General features: G+C 41.2%; 1 protein-coding gene across 1 annotated transcript; it reads left to right on the plus strand.

Moving 5' to 3' along the window:
• Nucleotides 1–663: 663 nt before the first annotated feature.
• Nucleotides 664–26,502, plus strand: LOC311048903 (uncharacterized protein). Its single transcript, XM_084062250.1, has 8 exons — nt 664–905; nt 14,709–14,828; nt 15,487–15,749; nt 16,201–16,293; nt 20,230–20,350; nt 20,544–20,596; nt 22,056–22,205; nt 24,230–26,502. The coding sequence occupies exons 1-8, from the start codon at nt 821–823 to the stop codon at nt 24,419–24,421; spliced, it is 1,077 nt and encodes a 358-aa protein (XP_083918376.1). The 5' UTR covers nt 664–820; the 3' UTR covers nt 24,422–26,502.
• The last annotated feature ends 763 nt before the right edge of the window (nt 26,503–27,265 follow it).

The following is a 27,265-nucleotide window of genomic DNA, read 5'->3' on the forward strand; positions in this document are numbered from 1 at the left end:
CATCGCGACACGTTGTGAGCTTGTAGATCCGCTATTTTCACTATTAAACTTTTTTTTAAACCTTCTGTTTAACCTTTCACTGATAATGACATGCCCAAAATAGGGATTGATTATTATTCGATTATTTTATAAAACGATCGATTATCAAATATTTTTTTTATAATCGATTGAATCAATTTGTTTGATTAACTGTTGCACCCCTGCTACACTCTTCAGATAGATAAATTAAGTAATGACCATTGATCACCCAAACATTCATGTAACGTCACAATTAAACATCCAGGATCTCTGTAAAGCCCAGTGACAGTAAATGCTTGTGGCCATGTCAGAACACACTATTTATAAGCATCAGCGCTGTGAGGCATTTGAAGAACGCTGCACATAAAACTTTTTTTTTTCCCTCTCTCCCAAAAAAATCATGCCAACCAGACCTTATTCTACTCTTCTCTCTTCTTGTGCTTTTCCCTCCTTTTGCCTTTGCTTCTTCAACAGAGGAGGGGGGGGACGCGGGCGGGTCGGGGGGGTCACGGAGGCAGGGTTGTTGTAAACCAGTGAAAGAAGGGGTGTGGGGTTGGGCTTTAGTCAGGGAGGGGAGGGAGGGGAGGGGGGGTGTATAAAAACTGTCAGAACACAAGTGGTGCTTTATATTCAGACCCCTGTCCCGCGCTCACAGGGTAAAAAGAGAGGAGGAAACCCTAAACTGCTGTGGCCCTCTAGCCCTCGTCTCTCTCTCTCTCCCTCTTCTTCTTTCAGTCACACACCCACCCACTCCCACTCATTCACTCACAGCTTGCTGGACGTGTGCACGCACAGAAGGAGAATGGCAGCATCACTCACAAGGAAAATCAGTGGATCCTGGAAGATGATGGCTCTTGCGGCGCTTCTCATCGTTTCACTCTTAAACGGTAAGGTGGAAAAAAAAGCTGTTTTTTGGTTCAGTGGTTTAAAACTTGTAAGAAATCTACAGTGAGAGAGAAAGAGAAAGAGAGGGAGGGTCTGGAGGAGGGTACGGGTGGATGGGCGTTTGTCTCAATGGTTTTTAGGGCTAAATGAAGAGGTTTTAAACCTCTCTACTGCCTAGATGATGAACTCTCTCAGAACTAAAAACACAACAGTACTCTATGAGCTTGCATATGTTGTGGATAATGGTATAGAAAACATTTTTTTTCTTCTTTTTTTTTATTGCTGAAAGGGAACCATTACTTTGGTGCATACCTTGGCAAACAAAGGGATCATTTTAGGGAGAGGCTTTGCAATTTTGTGTGGACACAGGCATGTTTTGAAACTCTATTGTTTTAACTTATGATGCCTATTTTGAATTTATGAACTCATGCATGATGCTCAAACGGTCCACCCTTTTGTTTACTAAACTTGTTTCACGTCAAAAGGGTTCAATGCTGCCCCTTTTCTTTGTCTCCTAAAGTTCTGTTGGAACGGGGACCCCCACCCCCTCAACAAACTTACTCTCCCTCTGCATTGGGTTAGGGGTTAGGGGACCACCTTCTCCAGCTATGTCTGCAATTTCATTGACCTGATTCTCGTGATGTTCCATGGCCGGGAGATATGTGTGTATTTATATTTAGAAGGTACTAGCGTGAGCCCAGTCAGCCTGTGAATGTGTGTGTGTGCGTGTGTGAGACATGGGTGTGGATCTTGCGTGTGGTGTGAGACTGTGGGCAGAGGTTGTTTATGTGGATTGGATTGTAAGAAATGTGGTGTTGTTGATAGGAAGGGGTGGGGGCTACTTACCACGAATGAAACTATGTGTAAACAATGTGTAAATTATGAGTCATCTTAATTTTAAAGTTTGAGCCAAAAAGTAAGTTAAAGATATGAGCTTACTTTGCTCAGTTTTTAATCAACGCCAAGCTAAACGCCTTTGTCTGGATGTTGATAGTGTGAGTTATTGTCACTTTGGGGCTCACAATCCCACTACGTAAGTTCATCATGTTAGGAAAACAACTTTTACACAAGTGCAACTTTTAAGTTATTGCAGTTCAATATGAGCATGCAATGAACTCAGCCATTGTTTTTCATTGTAATGAAATTCAATTATGTTTTTATTCGTCTAATAAGGGCTTTATTCAAAGTTTCGTCTGTGGACCTGGACCAGATCCCAGGCAGATACATTTGCAATAGATACAGAGTAATCTTATTGTGGTGGGAAATTGAATATCGACAATGCTGCATCGCTTAATTCAAACCTCATGTCTTGTTCATGGGATATAGCTCATGACATCATGGATCTGCAGAAGGACAGCTGGATCTGCTTTGGAGCCGTATGGCCGCTAATGTATTCCATAGAGTTGCAACAGAACTTTGATCCACATTTTTGTCCACAGAGAATTTCATCATTTCTTGAGGTATATTATTGCATTGTTTTACCAGACTCTCTGAAAGCAGAAAGAGAGAGAGAGAGAATTGGAGAGAAAGAGAGAGAGAGTTCAAGGGAAAGCAAGAGACAAAAGATCAATAACAGAAGAAAATTTTGAGGGAAACGAATAAGACCTTTCAAGTTCAAAACGTATTTCCACTGCCGGGTCCAGGCATTCATCTCTAAAGTCCAACAAACGTCACATTCAGTCTGTTTGTTTTATTGTTGGGTAAGTCCTGTCAAAGCACGGGAGCAGGGGCACTGTTAAGTCTGATTTACACATCCTCGCACACCGGGCGGAAATACCAGATCTGCGACGCTCACAAGTCTGCGACGCCTTGTGAGCTTGTAGATCTACTATTTGTTGGCATGCTACACCGTTCTACGGCGGAGCATGAGTCAGGCATTATGTAAGCACAACAACACGGGTAGGACTGCCCTGTGATGAAGTAAGTCAGAGAGGTTTCACAGATGTTAGCCAGCTAGTGCAGCTTAGAGGTTACTTAGGCAACCGTTATGTGGCATGAGGCATTAGGAGTGTTGCGTTGCCAAAACTTTATGTAGAGTTCCGGTAAGAAAATGGACCTGAAGGGATGATTGAGTAATGGCATTAAACCCTTTAATAGCATTTCTTTTCAGTGTCATTAGTACTTGTAAGAGGGAGATTTAGCAGCAACAAGACTAGACTATCTTGTCTTTGTTTCAAAGTGACAAAATGCATCTACCCTGAGGTCACAAAAGTGAAATAAAGTATGAAACAATGGATGGCAAAATGATTATATGGCACTTTCAACAGACCATGATGTGTGATGGAGAAGGACATACCACAGTTAACACTTTCAATATGGCATCTCTATTTTGGGCAAGGAATCAAAGAGTTTAAAAATTGTTAAAAACTTGAGCTCAAGCGGTAAACGTTTCTTTCTTTCATTCTTTCAAATTGCACGTATAGAATTTTGAGAAAGAAATGTACAGGCATTTTCAAGCATAGACACTCGTCCGTATTTTGCTTTGCAGTGGTTTTAGGAGGCTCTCTAGTTGATGGGGAAAAAAACCTCAGTGCCAGGCCCGAAGTCTGTAATTATGTGAATCATTGTTTTAGTAACATCCATTGGAGTAACAGATGTATGAAAACCTCACAGAAAAACACTTAACAACAGAACACTTGCTCTGTCTGAGAAGAATATAGTTCAGAAGAAGGCTAGAGAAAAATAAGGCCAAGCACCAGAGTCTAGTGTGCTAGAGCTTGGCCACACACACACACACACACACACACACACACACACACACACACACACACACACACACACACACACACACACACACACACACACACACACACACACACACACACACACACACACACACACACACACACACACACACACACACACACACACACACACACACACACACACACCACCCACACACACACACACACACACACACACACGTGTGTAGACTATACATAACACAATTACGTTGAACCTCCATCTCAAAGGCCGCTCATTCACTTGGGATAATACTTTTAGCTTTCTTCTAATGAGAGGCAGGCTGCTGCTTTTCCACAAAGTTCTATCTTTGAACTGTTTGCCACCTAAACACTGATGTACTGCAGTTAATACTCCTTGCATTTTCCAACACTTTCGGGCTTTGAAGGTCAACAAATTGCTTAGTGGGGAAATAAAAAAACAAAAAAGAGTAAATTCTCCGCACTGATATGTTAAATGGGTGTTTTTGTCCGTCAGCAGAAAATAGCTGACAAAGACGGTACTGGAGTTGTTCATTTAAATCTGAAAGTGCATTAAAAATGAACCCTACTATGTCGTTAACCACTTGAAGCCTGGTGTCGCTATTCTAGGGTGAACATTCGTCAAAAATAGCAGATCTACAATTTCACAATGTGTCGAGTTGTGACGCACTGTGAGCTTGTAGATCAGCTATTTGAGATTGGTGTATAGGGAAGAAAGGAGGGAGCCTGCAGTACACAGGCGCCTGGTCGACACCAGTCTACTATAAGTATATGGGTTTAAGTGCATGGTTAATTGACAAATTGAATATCTAGCCAATGTTAAAATGTACTTGCAAAAGTTTAGTGTTGTTTCTGTAAAAGAGAGATTTGATAAAGTACCTGCAGCACTTTTAGCTAATGCTTCACTTAACAACCCTTTGGCTTTTGACTAAGTGCACTCCATTCCATTGTTTAAATGGTCTGTTAAAGTGCAGACCTATGGCTCTTTTTCAATACCACCCGTAGAGGGACATGGGCAAGTATTTAGTCCGGCGAGGTTAGAAAGATAGATTCGCTCTGGACTCAATCAACATCCGATCTTTTAAGTTACTGAAAATGACCTCAATCTGCAACAAGATACTACTACAGCCTAATTGGGTATACTCAACCCAGACAGTCAAAGTAATAGTGAAACTGTAGTGGACAATCGGAGGGGCAGATGATATAATACTCACAATTGAAAGCAGATGTCATGTTTCCTGGCTGAGGTCCCCAGAACCAGGCACTAGGTATTAAGGCAGGCCAGCAGGCATATAGCAGCCTTGAGGGCTGGGGTTGGTTGGGTGAATGCAGCTGTGCTGTTGGACAGTGTTGGGTGAAGTTAGAATGTCTTGTTGTGGCCAACAGCTACAGAAGTGCAAAGAATGAATAGTTCCCTGAGAGAAATCAACCAAAAAAAACTCTACAAAGCACTGGTGATGGTCCTTGTACTGGTCACACTCAATGTACTATGATGTAGGTAGCCACAGCAGACCCAAGGAAGGGCTTGGATGCTGCTACTGGGCAATGATGGGTGAAGTGCCCCTTCCATGTGAGAGAAGAGAATGGGCTGGATTCTGCTATTAATCGCTGTGACAGAGGTAGGGGGTCATGATAGTGGGGTCAGCAGTCTGCTGTTTCAAAGCAGCTTGGGTTGCAGGGCATGTTTAACCTTAGGGACTGGGCTCCGATGTCACATTCCTTAGCAACCCGCCATGAACTCTCACATTCAAATTCTTTTGAGCTTGGCGGCAGTCATGAAAACAATCACTGCAGAGGCACAACACCTTCAGACTTCATTGTGTTCAAAGTGGTATTTTGGATAGCACAGCACTTAAAATGCATAACAATAGTGCTGCAATACTCTGTGTATAACAGTGTGAACTCAACCTCAACCTTTGTTCAGTGTCAACCGAAGGTAAATGTGCAGTATCATGTTGTAAACAACAATAAGAAGTTCCTTTGTAGCAAGATGATCATGGTTTATCAGTAGGAATGGAGTAAAGAACAAAACTGACATTAGCCTACAGTGTTTCCCTTGTGATATAGGTACACACTATTATTATTATCGTCATTAATTTATTTATTTTAAGTGGTTTGGCCTACTGTATAATTAGTCTGCCAGTGTAATGACGTCACTGCTGATACCTCAGCCGAGGTCGTCAGCAGTGTTGCCAGATTCTGTGAGAGAAACAAGCAACCAGCTCTAGGAAAACCAGCCCGAAAGCGACTATGGGCCAACATATACATCAGCTATTTGAAAATAGCAGATCTACAAGCTCACAACGCGTCGCATCGCGACGCGTTGTGAGCTTGTAGATCGGCTATTTTCAAATAAAATCTTGTGGGGAAATTATAATAAGCAGATCTGGCAACCCTGGTCATCAGAAGGATGTCATGTCAGACGTGGGAGACAAGATGGCGGTGAGACGTCGTGGTTCGGGGTGAGTAATCAGGGGCTCACATGCCGGACCACCCTGCGTAGCAGTCCCGCCCTCCCCTGCCCATTCCTCACGGAGGAATTCACACATATCCTGTTGGAGGAACATTCCCGACATATGTATTCCTCATACCCCCCCCCCCACACACAAAAAAAGTGATATATATCTTGGGAGAGTTTATAGAAACTGTCTTAGTTGGCTTGGAGTCCCTCACGCACACCAACATTTGGGATGTGTATGGCTGTATGCATTTAGCTTTACCGTCAGTGGGGGGGGGGGGGGGGGGGGGGAATGGTTCAGTCAACGCTGCCAATTTCATTTGAAATTCTAAGATTAATGAGACAGCTCGATTTGGAGATTGCGTGCCTCGCTTCGCTGTGCAAACACTGCATCATGTGGTAACCATCGCATCGTGTGGAGCAGGGAGGCCGCTCCGATGTTTAAGGGGTTTGGGGTTTTGCCATGGTGGTCCATTTACACTTCACTGTGTTCCGACCCCTGTTGCAAGCACAGGGATCTCCCTTTCAAAGTAACTCTGCAGGATTATGGCTAAAACGCTAGATAATGTGATCGTGACTATGAGCCATGATGGTTGGTTGGGAGAGATATTTTGACTCTTTTCATCCACGGGGACACTTGAACCCAAGCTAACGCTCATCGGAAATACTAGATCTGAAAGCTAGATTTGTTTTGTAAAGCTTTTTGTAGAGCGAAAACAGGAGGGGGCCTAGTATAGGGCCCTTAGGGGTCAACTAGTGGGTTTAAGTGGTTGAAAGAGAGGCTTTGGTGTCATAGTGTACCTTTCCATGGCATTATGTTAATTGAGGAAACTCATATAAATGAAATAAAGTTATACAAATGCACTGTAATCGTGCAGATCTAATTCAGAGGCAGAGAAGGACAGGAGTCCACAGGGCTCGTAAGGCCACAGCCTCAGGACTGAGGTCATTAAACAGAACAAATAGCACAGCCCAAAAGGTTCCATTGACAGGGGGCCAAGTCCATAGTTGTACCGTTCCATTTAACAGGTCTCAAATACATCAGGGGTGAGCATAGCTTTCTAGGGAGGAGAGAAGGTAACCTGCATTCTGGTCTGGCCCTTGCTATGTGGTTATACTACATGACATTGTGGGAAAGGTGTGAGGGCCAAATGCCAAATTTAACAGCGATAGATGGCCAGGATTAGTTGTGCGTGACTGGAAGTCAGGGAGTAGAGAGAGGTTTTTTTGGGGGTGGGGTGGGGGGTGCATGGAACTTTGGGCTTGTAGTCCTCTCCCAAAGCCCGCCACATTCCTCCATCCGGAAGTCCCAAGAGATGAGGGAGGGGGGGAAGGGTTGGGGGGTCGGAGCATATCCAGACCAGAGCCGTCACTCCAAAGCAATCTGGTGGGAAAATCTCAGCGAATGCCGCGAAGTCAAGGCCCCGATCTGTATAACATCTGGAGTCAGGGTGGCTTAGGATGCTCAAGAGCTTCATGCGGTACTGTATATGTAGTGATAGCAGGAAAAAAAAGAATTGGGCGACTCGCACTGGGACCACCTCGATGACTGACCGTAGTGTGTGTTTATTGTAGGTATGTGTTGAAGCAGAGGCTGTATGATGTATGTATTAGGGGAAGGGGTGCCGTAAAAAGCAGTGAGGAATTAGCTGTGTCTGTGGCCCCTGCGGAGACGCTGAGTGGAAGGGCCGGGGCGGTGACGAGTTGAGAGGTCACCGTGTCAGGAAGTGTGTTGATGTGACTCTGCCTCACGCAGGGAGCACCAGGGCGGCTAACCCCACAGGACCCTGCTGTATCAATTACAGCACGGAGGAACGGATCGTGGCTTCACCACCACCACTCCCACCCAGGGCCCCAACGCGTAGACAAGTTATTCACACTTTCTCCTCCGGATTTATGCCGTGGACGTTAACCACTGTGTTAAGCGCTATACACAGTAAAATCCTGCAAGTTCATTTAACCCATTAAGACCTGAGGCCGATTCTACAAAATGTCCTCTAATTCCTAACAGTTTTTTGAAAAAACCTATGTTGCTATATCAGTGGTTCCCAAACTTTTTCATGTCAAGGACCCCAAAAATGATATGTATTTGGCCACGGACCCCCATCTCAATATATTTTGTTCCAGGGACCCCCAGAAGCAAAGATTTGAGTTACAAATGTTCGCTTTAAAAATATATATATTCCAAGATTTGCACAAATTTTCATGTTTTGCCACGCTATGAGCTTGTATATCTGCTATTATTGAATAGCCAAATAAATCTTAAAATGACACAAATGATGCTTTCCCGGTCTTAAAGGGTTAACCACTGTGTTAAGCGCTATACACAGTAAAATCCTGCAAGTTCATACTGTGTACAAATGCACGTTTGCAGAGACCTCATATTTCCATATTTCAACTTTTAATGTTTTTCCATAAATCAAGGCCCTAAGAGTGAAAAGTAGTAAAACATTGCTGACCTACGACTTTGTAGAGCTTCTATTTTCGCTTGTTTTGAAAGATTTTGAAAGCTAAAGTGGTTAAGTCTTTAGGTTTATTGGAACACATGTTCTTTTTTTCCATTTCTAAAGATTTAAAAGATTTTGAACATAAGGTTTCCGCCTGACAGCGACGATATGTACAGGACATACACTTGTACTATCTTCCTGCCCCCATTCAAACAGATAACAAAAGTGAAACCAACACGTTGATACATAGCTGCGTAACCAAATCACTGTGACCAATCCTCCTTAATTGTTTGTTGGGAATTCATATTTGCAGCAACATTATAAAATAGAAACTAACGCAACTTCCAAGACTAAACAATCATAATGCTTCCTTGGTCATAATGAGTCAGTTGTATTACATGTAAGTGATTCCTGTGAAAATGGCTCTGGGCCTGTCGGAACAGTTTGTTTGTGTGTGCAGCACATGACTGATTGCTGGTCAGACATTAAATAAAGCACTTACAAGCGTTTACTGGCTATGTTGGCGCTGTGGATAAACAACAGCCTGTGTATGGTCATGTTTTAAGCTCAAGGAGAGTTCCTGGCTGGGGGGGGGGGGGGGGGGGGGTAAATCTGGCAGAACTCTTTTACAAGTACACTACTGGTGCCATGACATCATTAGCCTGATGCCTGTTAAATTCTACGCTCTTTTTACAGTGGTGAGTTATAATTTCACCACAACATCCAGATTAAATGCAAAACCTTTAGAGTATAACCGGTAATTGTGGAACATAATCGGTCCTGATTCCCTTGTGTATTAAAAGTACTCATAAACTCATCTCATATCTCTCATCACAAAGACTTGGCTGCCTCCCAACTACTCCTGAAAACTTGAAATGCTTTGCAGTTACAGTAATAGTCTCTGCCCTTTATGTTTACAACACATGCTGCTCACACACTCCTCACTCCATGGCTGAATAATATTTAAAGCGGGCAGTGGTGGAAAGTAACTAAGCATATTTACTCAAGCACTGTACTTAAGGTAATTTTACTTTACTTGAGTACAGTATTACCTTTTTTAATTATTTATACTTTTACTCCACTGCACAGCAAATATTGTACAGATATTTGAAAACTTTAGTTTCTAGATACTTTGTAGATACTTAGTCTGTTCGAAAATGCGTTGAGAGCTTGTAGTCTACAAGCTCTTAGTCAAATTAGTCAAACAATTTGAAATTTGAAAATAGCAGGTCTACAAGTTGTAGATATAAGTTGTAGATTAGTCAAAAACGTTTGACTAATTTAGAAAAAAGTGAGTACTTTTACTTTGGTACTGTAAGTCTATTTAATGCCAATACTTTTGTATTTTTGAATACAGGACGTTTACTTGTAACAGAGCATTATACATGCAGTGGTATTGCTACTTTTGAGTCAAATAGGAGTACTTCTTCAACCACTGGTAGCATGGTAACATCAGCACACCTCCGACTCTGCACTCTTCAAACTGTATGCCATATTTGTATTAAAATGATTTATGGTGGGCAATCTCTCCCTTTTTGCCCGTCATCCCGTGCTGTAGTGTTTACAAAGAGACCACCCAGAGATGGATGAGGGAGTGCAGCTGTAAGTCTAGACCAGGGGTCTGGAGGGCACGGGGGTCTCAAGACAGATACAGGAAAGGTTAGGGAGTCCTAGAACTGTCACCGGTCTACTCCCACGCTAAATAAGTAAAACCCTGAATACCACAATAACGTCGCTGGAGTGTTCTGTCTTCATGCAGTGAAGAATGTCCTTGATAAAGACAAGGTGACAACCTTCCCAGCCCTCTCCCAATTGTTAAATCTGACACTAACTGGAAATACTGACCCCACCCAAGATACGTAACTGTGATTGATTTGATCACAATACAAGACTAATCAAATATACTAAAAGTACCAAAAGTAAAAGTACTAAAATGTTTGAAAATAGCAGATCTACAAGCTCACAACGCGTCGCGATGCGACGCGTTGTGAGCTTGTAGATCGGCTATTTTCAAATATTTTCCTATATATAAAACAGGGCTAAAGTGGTTACTGTATGTTTTATAATTGAATAATTTATATCTGCAAAGTAACTAGTAACTAAAGGTTATTATTATTATTTGCCTCTGAGATGTAGTGGAGTAGAAGTAAAAGTATTGAACATTGGAAATACTCCAGTAAAGTAAAAGTACCTCAAAATTGCACTTAAGTACAGTACTTGAGTAAATGTACAGTACTTAGTTACTTTACACCACTGACTGTATGTCTGTCTGTCTACTGTAATGATAAAAATAGGACATTATTCATGTCCCACTGTTGCAGACAACCCCATAAGTAATAATAATAAATAACTGCAGATGATGAAAGACTTAACTACGATTTTCTGGAACAAATGACAAGACACCAGAGACATTTCAGCTGTGTATATACTTTTCCAGATAAGTCAGTAATTGGATAACGCATTCACACTATTTCCCCGGTGACACAAACATAACGGACAGCTGCGATGGACAGTTGCTAACCCTTAGCGTGCTCATGAGAGCCCCCCTCCCTCGAGGCTATTGACCCCACCTGCTAGTTTCAGCACTCTGGACGTTTGCACTACACTTGTGACACCTGTTTGACATACTGATTTAACAAAGGAAACGGGCAGCCATATTGGACAATGTCGCTACTGTGTGAACATCTGTGTCTGGCATGTGAAGAAGACCACTAAGCCAAGACCAGTGGGCTGGGAGTAGACCATGGCTCAAATCCATATCTTCGTCATAAAACAGTATCACTCGCCAAAAAAAGAAAGAAAAAACGTAAATGTTTTTTCTATAAAATGCACAATTCAGAGGGATTATTAGGTTTTTGTATGCAACAACCCATTAAGCTCACTCGTTTTTCATCTAAAAAAAATGAGCTTGTAGATCTGCTATTTTTGAAAAATCTTGAAAATGTGTGCATATTGGAATGTATATTATTTTTTCAAGCAAACATTTGTAAAATATCTAGCTCCAGGGACCCCCCAGAAGCAAACATTTGAGTTACAAATGTCCACAAAAAAAAGAAGAAATCTAATATTTGCACACATTTTCATGATTTTTTTCAAAATAGCAGATCTACAAGCTCATAGTGCGGCACTCGGAGCCGCGCTGTGAGCTTGTATATCTGCTATTTTTGAATAGCCAAAGAAATCTAAATTCAATTAATTGAAAGTACTCAATAAGATGTAAGTAGAGGCTTTTAAAACAGCAATTTGCCATTATAAGGCTATAAACTGAACTGTTACAATAATTTACAGGAGAGAAAAACATTGATACACTGAAACGACAGAAAAGGAACGTTTTGAAAGTGATCCGCCTTACCCAGCCAGTTGCACCACATTTACATCACTGTTTGCCACATTCAGGGTACAGCCTAAAATCCAACATCAGGGTTGATACTTTATGTGTTTGACATAAACAGTAATAACTCAGGTCTGGTTAATTATGCTTAAAGGAGTAGTTCACCCAAAATATGACTTGTTTTCTATAAATTACACCCCCATGAAGCATTGAATTCATGGAGTTTTTTTTTTGTCGAATTCCTAAGCCTATGATTTGATTACCGGCGGAAAGATGCTAATGTATCCGGTAGGGGAGTCAAAGAAAAAAACAAAACTACCGGTCATCAAATGAATGGCTTAGGAATGCGACAAAAACAAAAAAATCTCCATGAATTCAATGCTTCATGGGTTGTGAGTGTAATTAATAGAACATTTTTTGGGTGAACTACTCCTTTAAACTTTATAAATATTTGACTGCCTTATAGTCATATATTTCAAGTTTAAAAGCTTAATCAATAAAAGTAAGAATCAACCAAGCAATCTAATAAATCACTACTTTGTAATGTTTGTGGATACAAACAGACCTAAATATTGTTCTTCATCAAAGGAAAAACTGAAGCTATTTTAGCACAATATATTAGGCTACCCGTCTCTCTCTGTATTTGCACAATACAGACAGACAGGTACAACCCAAACGTGTCATCAAACGTTGTTGTCACATATACCTCTTATATACGTTTGTTTTCCTTTGTGTTAATAATGTTGGTATGTGAATTATTTATGTTTACCTATTACCAACTACAAGGTTTGGGCAACATACTGCAATCACAGTTAGACCTTAGGCTTTAACTGAACAATAATAAACCAAATCTGGCATCCAGTAGAGAATGACACGAGGGAGAGTGAAGTAATGAGATTTGCAGCATTATGGGAGCGTTTAGAGAATGAGGTAATGCTATGTGTGTGTGTGTGTGTGTGTGTGTGTGTGTGTGTGTGTGTGTGTGTGTGTGTGTGTGTGTGTGTGTGTGTGTGTGTGTGTGTGTGTGTGTGTGTGTGTGTGTGTGTGTGTGTGTGTGTGTGTGTGTGTGTGTGTGTGTGTGTGTGTGTGTGTCAGAAACAGACAAAAAGGGGGAGAGTGTGAAAGAGAAATTGAGCTCCTGTGTGAAAGTAGTGCTTGCTATGCATTCTGAGTTGATGTCAGGATTAGTCCTTTGTCTTTTTTTCTGCGCAAATCTCAGGAACAACAAGGCCAGGCTCAGGCCCGTGTTTATTAGTTGGAGGTAGCCTGGACTTCAAGGCCTGGTGTTATCTTTTAAATCAGACCAGGAGATTAAAAGCGCCCTGCAAATTATTTGGGTTAGTAGTACTTTCCAGCTGACAAAACGAACTCAGCAGCCGTCTAGACCTATTATATGTATGCTCATATGATGCAAAATATACTGTCAGAGGTTAGAGATTAAGTGGGCCACGAGGTCGAGGGGTCCTCCATATGATGCAATGGAACTCTAATGGAATATAATGACTGTAATTCCACTGGCTGCTTTAGAAAAAGTGATGTATTCAATAACGTCATTATCTGACACTTTGTAGCATTGGATTTAATTACAGCATTCAACCGTTTAACAAGCTATGTGGAAAACCATCACACTCACATACTCCCCTACTCCATATACTGTATCACAGTCAGACTATTCACCCACATTGCTTAACTTTGTGTGTCCCCCAGTGCCTAACCTACAATGACGCCATCACGCCACTGAAACCGCAGCATCTTTTGTATAAGCTGAGAGCCAGATAGATTGCATATCAAAGCTCAGAACTGCATGGCATGGTCAGCCGCAGGTGTAAGAATATCTGTCATCTACTACATAGAGATCCATTACCAAACCCCCTGTCGCTCCCTGGGCCATGGGGGACTAGTTTCTCACATCAAAGCAACATTATAATTATTATACTATACACCTTACATTTTGAAATATAATAACAATGAATGCATACAAGGAATTGCAAATATATATTTCTTATTGAGCTTAAGACATAGTGGCATTCCACATAGATCATGAAAACAAACTCTAAGAACTAATAGCAAAAATGACATAACTGTAAAATTGTTGCATACCTCACAGTATGTGTTCCTTTAAGAGCTCATACTGTAGCACCAGTCCCACCGGGACAGTGGCTGAGGTCAAATATTTTGGCACGTGAGAGACCAGGACTTGTACTGCAGAGAGGGTTTATTTGCTGTTTATTCCTTTACTGAGTTATTAATTACACACAGGTCTTCAGTGCCTGGACCTAATTGATTTAAGGCCAGGCCGGGAGTAGCCTATTAGTGAGAGAGACTGCAGTGCTGCTGCACCACCCCAGTGCAAAACATCTTGTGCTGGATCCCATCCATGGCATTACAACCCCCAGGGATTAGAAAAGGGCTGATAAAAAGGGGTGTGGTTTGATTTCTATCATTATGAGTTATAGGTGCAAGTGTGTTGGACAGTGTGTAGCACAGATTTCAGGGTGAAAGGTGAAAAAATCTGGAATGAGTTTCTCAAATGAGTGAAATAAAAACAAATATTAGATACTACGTTGTATAGGCTGAGCATTATCCAGAGCAACTTTAAAGTAATTGAACGGGCATTAGTTCACTATAATTATGACCGAAACTTAAATGAGACAAATGGCCACCGATGGAGATGTATTTGCAGATGTGGGGATCGAATCCTCTCTCCGTCCAATGGGTCACGTTGCGTTCCCACCAAGCTTTGTTGTACAAAAGTCCTGTCAACACCGTCTAATAATTGTGGATGATGTACATTCAACATGCCTTAATGTCTGTCAACTGTAATTTGGATTGTTATCATTTTACAGCTGGTGTCATGGCACAGGAGGAGGAACTGGAAGTTATCACCGGTACTATGCCACCTGTGGACACAGCTGAGGTCGTACGAGGAGACATGGTTCCAATGACAAGTGAAGCACCTGGTATGAGTCATTAACCTGGGCTATGGGTCATATAGACTTACTCTAGATAGGCCTATAGTCTACCTATATTCTGAATTGCAGTTCTGCACACATATACATGATAAAAGCTTGTCCATAACATGGACTCACTTGGTAAATCATATGATTGCTTAGATTTTTCCACTTTAAAGTATGAATGTGAAATGTATATAAAATAGGGATGCAAATTATCGATCAATTCATTAATTGATAATTGATAACCTTATCGACCGATTAACCGGTTAACTGATAAGCAGCTTTTTGTTTTAAATCTGAGAATCTTAATTTCAGATTTAAAAAAAAAAATCCTAAAAAAAAAGTGCTTAGGAGCCGAGATACAGCCTTTTTCAGTAAGTTAAACAAGAAGTGAATGGAGCAGAAAATCGTCAAATCATCATATCTTGGGTTCTGAAAATTAAAAAAAAAAAATATATATATATATATATATATTATTATTATTTTTATTTTTTTTACATTTTTTCAATTAATTGTTAATTGTTTGATTTAATCGGATAATTTCTTAACGGTAGTTAATCGAAAATCGATTAATTGTTAACATCCCTAATATAAAAGTGAGCGGGAGGGTGAAATACATCTTTAACGCACTTATTCAATTAAATTTGACATTCTGTGAAAACCTTTTCAGTGACACCACAGGGGCAGGGCCAAGTTTGGGACTTCCCTTCTGTGGACTTTCTTGCCACAGCAGGTTTGCCCACAGAAAAGGCCGGTGAGGCTGAGGAGGAGGGACCTGCGGGACCCGATGAGGCCGCCGACGAGGCCGGGGACGAGGCCGCCGATGTGGCCGGGGACGAGGCCGTGACTAACAGCCCCATCATGCTAGAGTCTCAGGCGCCACCTCAGCCTGCCAGGGGTGACGGTCCTGCCAACGTAGTGCCAACGACTAAGGTGAGATCTTACACTTATGTGTTGTATCAGTGGTTCTCTAACCTTTTCATGTCAAGGACCCCCAAAATGATATGTATTTGGCTGCGGACCCGCAGCCAAATACAAAAGCCCCATCTCAAAAATATTTCGTGCCAGGGATTTTCCAAAAATAGCAGATCTACAAGCTCATAGCGCGGCACTCGGTGTCTCCATGTTTTAACTTTGTACGTTTTCTTTGTAAATTAATTAATCTACTTCGTCTTCATTGTACAAGAGTGTTGTACAAAAGTAGCGAAAAAAGAATTTCGGCCAAGAATTTCCATATCGGTGCATCCCTAAAGTATTAACAAGAACTTGTGACTAAATAATAACCACTTTGGATCCATTGGAACACAGGCTCTTTTTCCCATGAAAAGTAACCTGGCATCATTCTAGCTGAGCATTAACTGAAGTGGCTCCTCTCTCTCCACAGCCTGTTCCATCATCTGATGTCATGTGTGTCACCAAAGAAGCTATCCAGGACAAGGATGCAGTCAGTCTCAAACTCAAGACCTCGTCCGACTGTGTAAGTTTTAGAGAACATTGACACTCCACGTGTTTTTTGTTTTGTCATGTTAAGATATGGCATAAAAGAGGGAAAACTAATCTGTGATTCTGTGTCAATGAAAAGGCGGCAGAAAAATGAAATCAAGAGGTGTTTATAGTATGTCAGGGGAAGTACAAAAAATAGGGGCCAAGTGAACCTGAAGAAGTGTAAACGATGGATGCATATTTCTCTCTCTATGTCTCTCTGTCTCACACGCACGCACAGGACATAAACCACACGCACATGAAAACAAAAACATGGCACACCCTCGTCACACACAGCTTCAACTCAGCTCTGGCAAACACTTCCCTTGAACATTCCTGAAGTGCCCCAAAGGAAAACCCTCTAAGCAGTTTTGAGCTAAATTCAAACCAGATCAAGAGGAGAGCCTCACGTGTGAAAATGTGAGCTATGGGAGTCTGAGCTAGATGGTGTAAAAGATTGAACGTACAGTGTGGAGCCAGTTCCCAAGGCAAAGGCCTCAATTACAGCTGGAAGTAAACGAGTATGTTTACTGTGAATACCGTTCTCAATCTAGCATGACTCTTATCCAGTGGTGGAAAAAGTATTCACATTTTTTACTTAAGTAAAAGTATCAATACTGCAATATAGAAATACTCTGTAAAAGTCCAGAATTAAATTAATTTTACTTAAAAATCCTACAAAAAAAATCCTACAAAATATGGACTAAAAAGTACTAAAATATTTGAAAATAGCAGATCTACAAGCTCACAACGTGTCGCTATGCAATGCGTTGTGAGCTTGTAGATCGGCTATTTTCAAATAGCCTATGTATAAAATAGGGCTAAAGTGGTTAATGTATGTTTCATAATATAATAATGTATCTGAAAAGTAATTATTAACTAAAGTTTTCAAATAATTGTAGTGGTACAAGTAAAAGTACAATATTTGCCTCTGAGATGCAGTGGGGTAGAAGTAAACGTATTGGAAATGGGAAATACTCAAGTAAAGGGCAAATACCTCAACATTGTACTTAAGTACAGTACTTGAGTAAATGTACTTAGTTACTTTACATCACTGCTCTTATCAGTGTGTGGCACATTAATTCAGGCATGTAACTGCTGCTCATTAAGAGGTATTACATCTCTGATGGCCATCAAGGAGGACAGCCAATAACATCCGTTCGGCTGCCATGAAGGACGAAGTCAAGAGGCTTTCTGTTGGACCTCAGTGCATGAGTGCTGCGTTGAGGGCGGGAGAGGGCAGAATGTGTTGAAAGCTTTCAAGGGTGATCTGTCTGCTAAAGGCTACAGTATAAACACAGTCTATGGAGGAGACATGTGGGTGCGCTTGAGTACGTACTTGTTCATGTGTGCGTGAGTGTGTGCGTACAATATCAAAAGGATTCCTTAGCATCTCAGGGCAGTGACTCTGCGTTTAACAAGAATCATGGCTATGTGGAGGAGGTCTGGAGGGCTGAAAGACGGAGGGGATATAGGATTCGGCAGGGCCCAGGGGCTGTTGATTTTTTTTGAGGAGTGGCTTGTGGCAGTTAGGGCAGGTCAGGGAAGAGCAGGGGGTTGCCTTCTTAGGCTATGGCTGTCAGCCAGCAGCCTGGATTTCCTCTGATCTGGGCTGATACGGCATGCAAGAGTAATTGAGAGGTAAAGTCCTGATGATATCTCACATCCAGCCATTTAGCGGCGTGGTGAGACACATCTACTTTCTCATGGTAGATTAACAAGGGCCATTTGGGTTAGTGCTTGGGAGCAGTAAACCATACAGCTCCTAATTGCTGGTGGAGTACAGATAACGTGCTAGTGATGGTACAAGAAAGTAATATAACTTGACCATTTTACTGCCTGTTGACAGCAGTGACAGATTAATGATGACAAAATTAATGAAAAGATTCGGTTCACTGACACGGAATTTGTCAACAGGGTCTACTGTTTTCTTCACTTGCACACATTGTCTGCCTAGCATTCTGCTCGCCTACCGTGGCAGGCACAGTACAGCAAAATATGAATTTCTAAATTATATTTTTAAAGTACACGACACATGTCTGACACAGGGTTAGACAACCACAAGCGAAACCATGCAGCCCTTATTGACCCCATGTCCACGCCTGTTACTATTGTTCACTTGATCTACACCATATGTGCTCTTTGAATGTGTCTGTTTAGCAGTGGTGTAAAGTACTAAGTACATTTACTCAAGTACTGTACTTAAGTACAATTTTGGGGTATTTTAACTTTACTAAGGGTACTTCCAATTTTCAGAACTTTTACTTCTACTCAGCTACATCTCGGCTCCAAATATTGTACTTTTACTCAACTGCAATTATTTGAAAACTTTAGTTACTAGTTACTTTGTAGATTTAGATTATAATTAAAAAACATACATTAACCACTTCAGCCCTATTTACATTTCGGCCATTTGAAAATGGCCGATCTACAAGCTCACAATGCAACGCATTGTGAGCTTGTAGATCTGCTATTTTCAAAAGATTTTTATACATTTGAAAACTTTAAGTCAAAAAGATTTAGTACTTTTTCCACCACTGCCGTTTAGTCTGCGTGCATGCATGCATTGTATTTTATGCTTTACTGCAATCAAATTTGCCATTTGGGACATCTACATTCTTGAACTTCAGCCAGCTGTCCAACTCTAAGGCCTAATATCAAAGGCTCTTGCAGTTGTCAGTTCAGGCTTGTGGCTCTATTTGGATCAGCTTACATAGGGAGGCGAGTTACACAAAGTTTATCGTTTTCGGCTTGTGGGCAAAGGGTTAGACGAAGATTTGTAGAGACAGCGAGGGTGGAATCGTTAGTTCAGCCAAAAGCATGATTGTTTGGAATTGACATAGTCTTATGCAAATGATATCCGAGTCAAGTCAAGGCAAGTCAAGTCAATTATATTCATACGAGTATAGCGCAGGGATTATCAAAGTGGGTCCAGGGACCCCTCAGGGTTCCTTGAGGGGGCTCCAAATGGACCCCTTACAGTCTGTAACTCGGAGCCTTATCTAAGATTAAAAGGTTTGATAACCACTGATATACCACCAAATCAAAACAAATTGTCTCATGACAATTTTCATGTAGAGCATGCAGGTCAATACCATACTTTTACAGCAGGGGTCTTCAACAGGGGGTCTGTGACCCATAGGGGGTCCTCAGAGTTACTATAGGGGGGCAGCCAAATGTTTGTGTGATAGGAACCTTTTTTTTTTTTTACCTCTTGAACCCTAGCATCCCTTTTCTGAGGAGAACTTTAGCCGAAAATAGCAGATCTACAAGCTCACAACGCCTCGCGTCCTTGGCCTGAAAAACATTGAAGACCCCTGTCTTACAGGGGTCCAACAATTCCCCCATGAAAAAGCACTTGGTGACGGTGGCAAATAATAAATCTCTCGAGCAGAACCTGGTTGTACAGTACTGTATATGTGGGTCGCCATCTACCTTCAAACCATGTTTGATCCTCACGTTTCTCTTCAGGCATCTACTGTATGATAAAGTTGACACAAGACATTATATGGGGCCTGCCTACACTACAAGACTTTGACAAGATATTGCCTTATTTCAATGGTTCAGTGTAGAGAGACAGGAAAGGTGGGGGAAAGAGTATGGGAGTGACAAATGGTCCAGCCGGTCCGGGAATTGAACTGGGGACTAGCTGTCAGGCATTGAAGCCTATGTGGCTTCAATGTATGTGCCCTGGCCACTCAACTATCGGGTCTTGGTTGATTGATTGATTGATTGATTGACACTATGTACGGAAAAAAGACATGTACACAGGAAAACATCAAAAGAGCAGATTTCCACTGTGGTCCCATTGTCACCCCCTGACAAGGGAATTGTATGTTGGCTAAGGACATGAAAATGACCAAACACATCTTAACTGTCAGCACAACAAATACACTGATTCTCACAATGCACTGTTTTGTTCCACTTGCAGGAAGCAAGCAGGGCTAAGATTGTTAGTGTTCTTCAAGATCTGTGCGGTGAGGATTGCAAATTGGATATCTACCAGGAGGACAACACTAATGAATTAATTGTCTCTGGACAATATGTCGAAGGTTAGTCCAATCAACGTACTCATTAAAGAGATAAATCACTAATAATATAATAACCCTTTGTAGTATGCTTTTCCTTTTTTTGCATGAAAAACGCAATGACATTTCAGCCTGTTCTATGATAATTTTCTGCTGTATTGGGTTGCACTGAATGAACAGTGAGCGACAAAATGATTTGTCTTTTCCTTAATTGCAGATGATGCTGCTGCAATGGCTGATAGGTTCAACAATGACAACATCAAAGATATGGTAAAGTAGCACTTTAAAGCTAGGTGAACTTCAAGTACAAACGTATGCTCTAAGAGCTGAAATGACTGAAATGATGAAAGCTCTCCTTGAAGGAAAAAAATGCAATGATGTTCCACTTAAAAGAAAAGTGAATAAAAGGAAAGTACGCCTAATGAACTCGGAACTCATCATGGGCATGCTTATATGTCTGCTATGTAATTATGGTATTTTTTACATGTCCCCTTTATATTTGCCAGCCAATGAACTATCGTGTTTGTGCATGATTAGATGTGTGACTACTTGGTTGCTTGTCCACATGCAACACAGATCAGTTCACAGTCACACACCGTACAACCACTGGAGCCCTAACATCCCTATTCTGGGGGGAAGCGTTAGTCAAAAATAGCCGTCTAAAAACACGACGCATTGTGAGCTTGTAGATCGGCAAATCGACACCAAAGAGATTTGGTGTCGAGGCAAAAAAGAGCAAACCAAGTACAGAGGCAACTCATGTCCAGTTTAATATATATATATATATATATATATATATATATATATATATATAGTATAGAGGTTTAAGTTGCACTCTGTAGCTTCCATATCCTACCCAAGAAGATTCAAACCGGGGCCCCCACACAAGTGCTGAATTTGAACGTGTACATCTGTCATGCACACAGACATTTATTCCTTATTTTGGAGGATTATTTTTCATAAGCATGTGTAGTACACTACTGGTTTGCAAAACATATCGTAGGGGTCTGAAGTGTGAAATGCTCCATCTGTTCAAAGACGATCACGGTCTCCCCCACAGGCTCCCAAGCTGCTCAAATGACGCTCTGTGTGACAAGCAAACATCCCACAAACTATTCCCTTCTCAGCTGGAATCCATTGTTTCTTCCCAGGGGGGAAGAGTCAATGGGCGGGGGTATAGCCTGCTTCCTCCCTGTCTCCCACCCTGACATCTATTATTTGACATCCAAAACACAGCTCTTATTTTGACACATTGGTTCTTCAGCCAGCCAGCAGTTTTTTGAACATCAGCTAGTTCCGTCGATATGGTCATGCAATGAAATATTGTGTTAACCCATTAAGACCTGAGGCCGATGCTAGAAATGTCCTCTAAATCCTAACAGTATTATGAAAAACGTATGTTTCTATATCAGTGGTTCTCAAACTTTTTCATGTCAAGGACCCTCAAAATGATATGTATTTGACCGCAGAACCCAATCTCAAAATATTTTGTACCAGGGACCCGCAGACGCAAAGAATAGAGTACAAAATGTGCGCTTTAAACAATATATATTCAAAGATTTGCACACATTTTCACAATTTTTCAAAAATAGCAGATCTACAAGCTCGTAGCGCGGCACTCGGTGCCGCGCTATGAGCTTGTATATCTTCTATTTTTGAATAGCCAAAGTGTAAAATAATGCTTTTTTGAACGTCTGTGGTAATGTTCATGTATTTGTTTTCTTGTCAGATTGATGTGGAAGAGGCCGTTCCTCGCTGGGGGAAGAACTCAAAGTTGGTTCTGGTGTCGTTGCTACTTACTGGCCTGTTACTGGCTGCACTACTGGTGGCTGGATACTACCTGAAGACCCACCGCAAGAATGCCAAGGGTGTCAGACTGGTGAGTGGATTCGTGGATTACCGATGAGCCAATATTTTACAAGAAAAGGGGAAGAAAGGAAATACCTTTGACTATGCTAATCAATAATTGTGAAGAGCAAGTAAAGATGAGAGATAATGTTATGAATGTTAAAGAATACATCCTTACTATCCATCCGTCCTTTATCATTTACAGAAATCTGCAGTATAGTATGTCTTAAAAATATGTCTTTCTGGGGAATACCTGCAAAATCAGCTTTGCCAAAATATGTAGGGGAGCTATAGCCATAAAAGCTTTTTAACTGTCGCACATGAGAGCCTCGTGGCTTTTCTTTCTTACAAGACAAGAGAAAAAACAGATGGTGCACACTTGATTTGGTGCATGCAGTTAAAACTCACTTGAACAACAAGCTTGTGGTCATCAATCTTGATCAAACTAATTCTGTGTGCCTCAGCTCGGTGACACATCTATTTCCAGTACTCAAGTACTGTAGGCCTACATAAGTAAAATGTTGTGGTATATTTTTTTACTTTACTGGAGTATTTCCAATGTTCAGTCCTTTTACTTCTACTCCACTACATCTCAGATGCAAATATGGTACTTTTACTCCACTACAATTATTTGAAAACTTTATACTTTGTAGATTTTTTACTATTATTACAAAACCACTTCAGACCTATACACTTTGGCAATTTGAAAATAGCCGATCTACAAGCTCACAACGCGTCGCTTTACAGCGTATTGTGAGCTTGTAGTTCTGCTGTTCTGCTCAAAGGATCCTTATACATTTTATACATTTGAAAACTTGTGAAATGGGACCTTCTGCATGAGTACTTTTACTTTTGGTACTTTAAGTATATTTTGATGCCGATACTTTTACTCAAGTAAAACTCAAGTACAATACCGAACTTGTACTTTTACTTACTTTTACTTGAGTAGAACATGTGAGTACTTCTTCCATCACTGTCTATTTCCTTACTGTATTCACCATACACATTCACCCTATAATGCTAGAAAAGAACAGCTTAGAGAGCAAACAAGCAGTAAAACACTGTTGAGCTAAATAAATGTTATATGGCTCATCATAATACAGAGGATCGTAGATTGACATACATCTTGTAGACGGACACATCTATGCCTATGTAACATGTTATGACTGGATTTACGGTAAAGCTTGGTGATTATCCTTTGGTTGAGTCCTGTGCTTGACTCACATGTGCGCTCAATGCCAAGCGGTCATACTAACTAAGTCTTCTCTGCTGTTTCTACTACAGTTCAGGAGACACACATGGTTTTGGTTTCTTGCTTCTTTTTAGCTCCACTGACAAAGCTCATGACTTCATTTTTTAAAGAACTTTCATATGGGCCACACCCATGTGCTGGTTAGGAGAAATGCATGTGGATCTGCCTTCACTTGGCAATTTGTTTTTCCAAAATCAGTCACTTGCAGTTTCAGCACAGGTCCACCGTGCTCTTAGACAAGGCCACCTTTTATTGGATCCTTTGTCAAAATAGATAGGTTTTCTCAGCAACACTAGAAGCAAACAAAATAATTATCTTCCATTTTGCTGTAACCCCATACCCGTAGCAAAACAATTATTTGCCGACACCCTTCTGAGCACACACAGCTGGAAAACCATAAAATGCTAATCAGGAATGTCCTTTTTTTTTTACACATACTTAAAAGACCTGAGGCGATTCTTAAAAATGTTTTCTAAATCCTAACAGTTTTTTAGAAAAAAATGAAAAAAATGTTTTTCACGATTTTTCAAAATTAGCAGATCTACAAGCTCATAGCGCGGCACCGAGTGCCGCGCTATGAGCTTGTATATTCAGCTATTTTTGAATAGCCAAAGAAATCTAAAGTGACACAGATGCGTTCCAGGTCTTAATGGGTTAATTGAACGCACCGGGTACTTTCTTACAGCTTCTTAGCTTGATCCTGCATTTGAGCAGTAACATAATATCCGAGCAGCGATCCTGTACCCCAGATATACGCCGCTCTAGAAGCTTTAACCTCAAAGACTGCATCTTTTTTCCCCCAGGCGGAGTCTTTCCAGGTGGACGAAGAGAACCAGGCCAACACCCTGGTGTCCGTGGCCCCACTACCCCAGGAGCCCCTCGACAAGCCCACCGGGCTTAACGGCGAGTCTCCACCAGAGAACGGGACCAACCCCGCGCCCGCCACCAACGGGCACTCCGCCACCCAGACCCCCGTGGCCGACACTGAGATGTGAAAGAAACCTTGACACCTCAAATCCATTCCTCCAGTCCCCTCCCATGCCCTTCCCCTCATCAATCAACCTCAACCACCCCATACCTCCCTTCCACTGCCTCAGAGATTGTCCAGACACTGTCGCACATTCTAACACCGGTGGTTCTCAAACATTTTGATTTCAAGGACCCCCCCATAACACTGAGAGCGTACAAATGGAAACGGTTCCGTCTGTACGCTCTCGGAGTTACAGACATGTAAAGGGTCCATTTGGAACCCCTTCAAGGAACCCTGAGGGCCCCTGGACCCCACTTTGAGAACCTCTGTTCTTCACAAATCCACACCACGTACTCTTCTTCCTTCCCTGTCCCTGCCTCCGCCCCTTGGTTAATGATGACGACGATGAAGCTGATGTACAATGATGACAATGTCAATAATGCCTGTAATGTGAAGACGCCTTTGCTGGTGCTCTGGCCGTAAAGCCATGAGTCCCGGTGCTGTGTTTGGGGTAGAGACTGGACAGCAGGGTGGCTGGCTTTGATCGCTAGTGATTTGCGGCCACAAAAATGCAGCCTAGTAAAATGATTTTGGAAAAAAAGAAAAGGAAAAAAAAAAGACAAGAACAATTCACCAAAGTAGCCTAATTTCAACTTTGTGCTGTTGATCCATTATGCGTGTGTAGCAGAGTGACTCAGAGCATCTGCCTAAAGACCAAAATCCTAATATCTTCCCTGGCCAAGGGGGATCCCCCTTCAGGCTAGTGGATAAGACATTTGGCTTTAGTGTCCCTTCCTGCACATGAGACTGGGGTTCAAATCCCGGGTGTTACATGTGATGCAATGAAACCAATGACACACCAGCCTGTTAAAAAGAAAATCGCTTTTGTAGTGTTAAAAGGACCGACATGTTTTAGTAATGGTTTGCGTTTGTTGCCCGACAGTTGCTTGACCTTTTGATAAGACACAAAGTGTGGCAATAAATGAAGTCTTAAAGGGACACAGTAGCGTTTTAAATTAAGGTGATATTTGTTCTTCAACCGACCATATCATGGGAAATCTTCTGTTTTTGTCCTTCACATCCTTACAAATGCCTTAGAAACATTAGCACCATGTTGCTCAATTGGGAGGCATGGCTTCGCACAAGCTAATTAGCTTGAGGCTAGCTGTGTCTCAGTTTTACTCAAGGATGCCAACAATGCTATCTAAGTGCCGAGAACAATGTCACGCTATCGTTTTAAAAGACTGATTTAGATTGGGTTAAAAAAACGTTTGTGCCATAAACATTGAGGAGTTGCGAGTAGGTAGCTTCAACGAGTAGAATTATTTCATGAATGACTGGTGCTGACATCTGAATTTTAACCATGTTACCTGTTGTCAATGCTTATCCATGAAGGTCCTGACACACCGAGCCCACTTTCATGAACAGACAAGAGCACTCTCTCCTCACCAACAACCTCCGCTGCCGATTCAACATGCTCAGTCAGTTGAATGGCCACTGCTAATGACCAACTACTGCCAACGGCATGGGAAACACTGCAAAAACTATACGGATGATGGTCGGCCAGACGGCCACAGGCGCTCAAAGTGTGGCTTTTTGGCTGATGTCGGGCTTGGTGTGTCAAGGCCTTTAGGACAGGCAACCAAATGCTTAATGTACTTTTGTGGTCGTGTTGTGATTTCTGTCATGACATTTTTATTGTACAGTTTCTTACAAATGCTGTTTTTTTTTCTTACTGACTGTTACCACTGTGTCTTTGGGAATGTTAAACCGCAGTATTTTCATAATTTTATTAGGCAAATCACAAAAACATGCTGAGAGGTTTTAAGTCCAGGTTGATAAATAACATTTCTCTTGAGGTGCATTGCCGTGAAATAGCTACGGTACATAAAAAGATTCCAACATTCTCCAGGCAACTTTGAGCTCTTCTATAAATCTGTTTATTATGTTTTGTTTTGTTGTTTATTTTTGCTTTTACATGGATGGGTATCATGTATTTTAGCTCCTCTTGACTGGTTGTTTTCATAAGTACTGCATGTGTAAATAGCCTGCTTTCTCTGTAAGTCATACCCGTGTGTGCCTCATAAACTGTGATTGTTGACCAAATGTGTTTGGCTCTCTTCTCTGTCACTTTTAGTTTAGTTGTAGATTTGCACTTGCAAACATGAAGGCTTTCAAGTCATTACACATTTCTTTACCCAAATGTAATTATTTGAATAGAATAGCTATAGCCTAGCTATAATTCACACCTGTACACTTATTATATAACAATTATCAAGAAAGATAATAGCTGTATATACTTTCATATTGTCACTGTCGGATGGAAACCTTGTTAAAAATGAAAACAACTAAAAAACTTTCTTTTCAGGCTTTTTTTCTGAACTCTGAATCTGTCTTGAGAGATTACTTTTCAGGAAATGGAAACAAGAACCTGTGTTCCAATGGATCCAATGTAGTTATTATTTAGTCACAAGCTCTTGTTAATACTTTTCATTGGTTCAATATTTATAAAACCCACAGACACACTTAAAAACTTTAACTTTCAAAATGTTTCCAACATAGCAACAATAGCCCATCTACAAGCTCACAAGGCTGAGCTTTTAGATTTGCAATTTTAGTTTATGTTGCGTGACACTGTCATACCACAAAGTAAGGCATTAATTTATGAACAAATACATAAATGTTGAAATATGGAGTTCTGAGGTTTCTGCCCGACAGCAACGATATGTGTATTAGATGGGATAGTTTGGTTCAGTAAAAAAAAAGAAAAAAGGGGGCTGCTGTGAGACATGCTGAATGATGCAGATTAAAGTTCATGCAAGGATTCCAGGTCTCATAAAGTAAAACCAACTGCTTTTTAATGGAGGCC

This window comes from Gymnoscopelus microlampas (genome assembly GCF_963454915.1).
Source record: "Gymnoscopelus microlampas genome assembly, chromosome: 7".
NCBI classification, from domain to species: domain Eukaryota; kingdom Metazoa; phylum Chordata; class Actinopteri; order Myctophiformes; family Myctophidae; genus Gymnoscopelus; species Gymnoscopelus microlampas.

Bases quoted from the DNA above. Each gene is read 5' to 3' on its own strand.
- LOC311048903 (XM_084062250.1), top strand. From the start codon at position 821: ATGGCAGCATCACTCACAAGGAAAATCAGTGGATCCTGGAAGATGATG. The intron at 906-14,708 runs GTAAGGTGGAAA...ATCATTTTACAG, and splicing joins CATCGTTTCACTCTTAAACG to CTGGTGTCATGGCACAGGAG. The intron at 16,294-20,229 runs GTAAGTTTTAGA...TTCCACTTGCAG, and splicing joins TCAAGACCTCGTCCGACTGT to GAAGCAAGCAGGGCTAAGAT.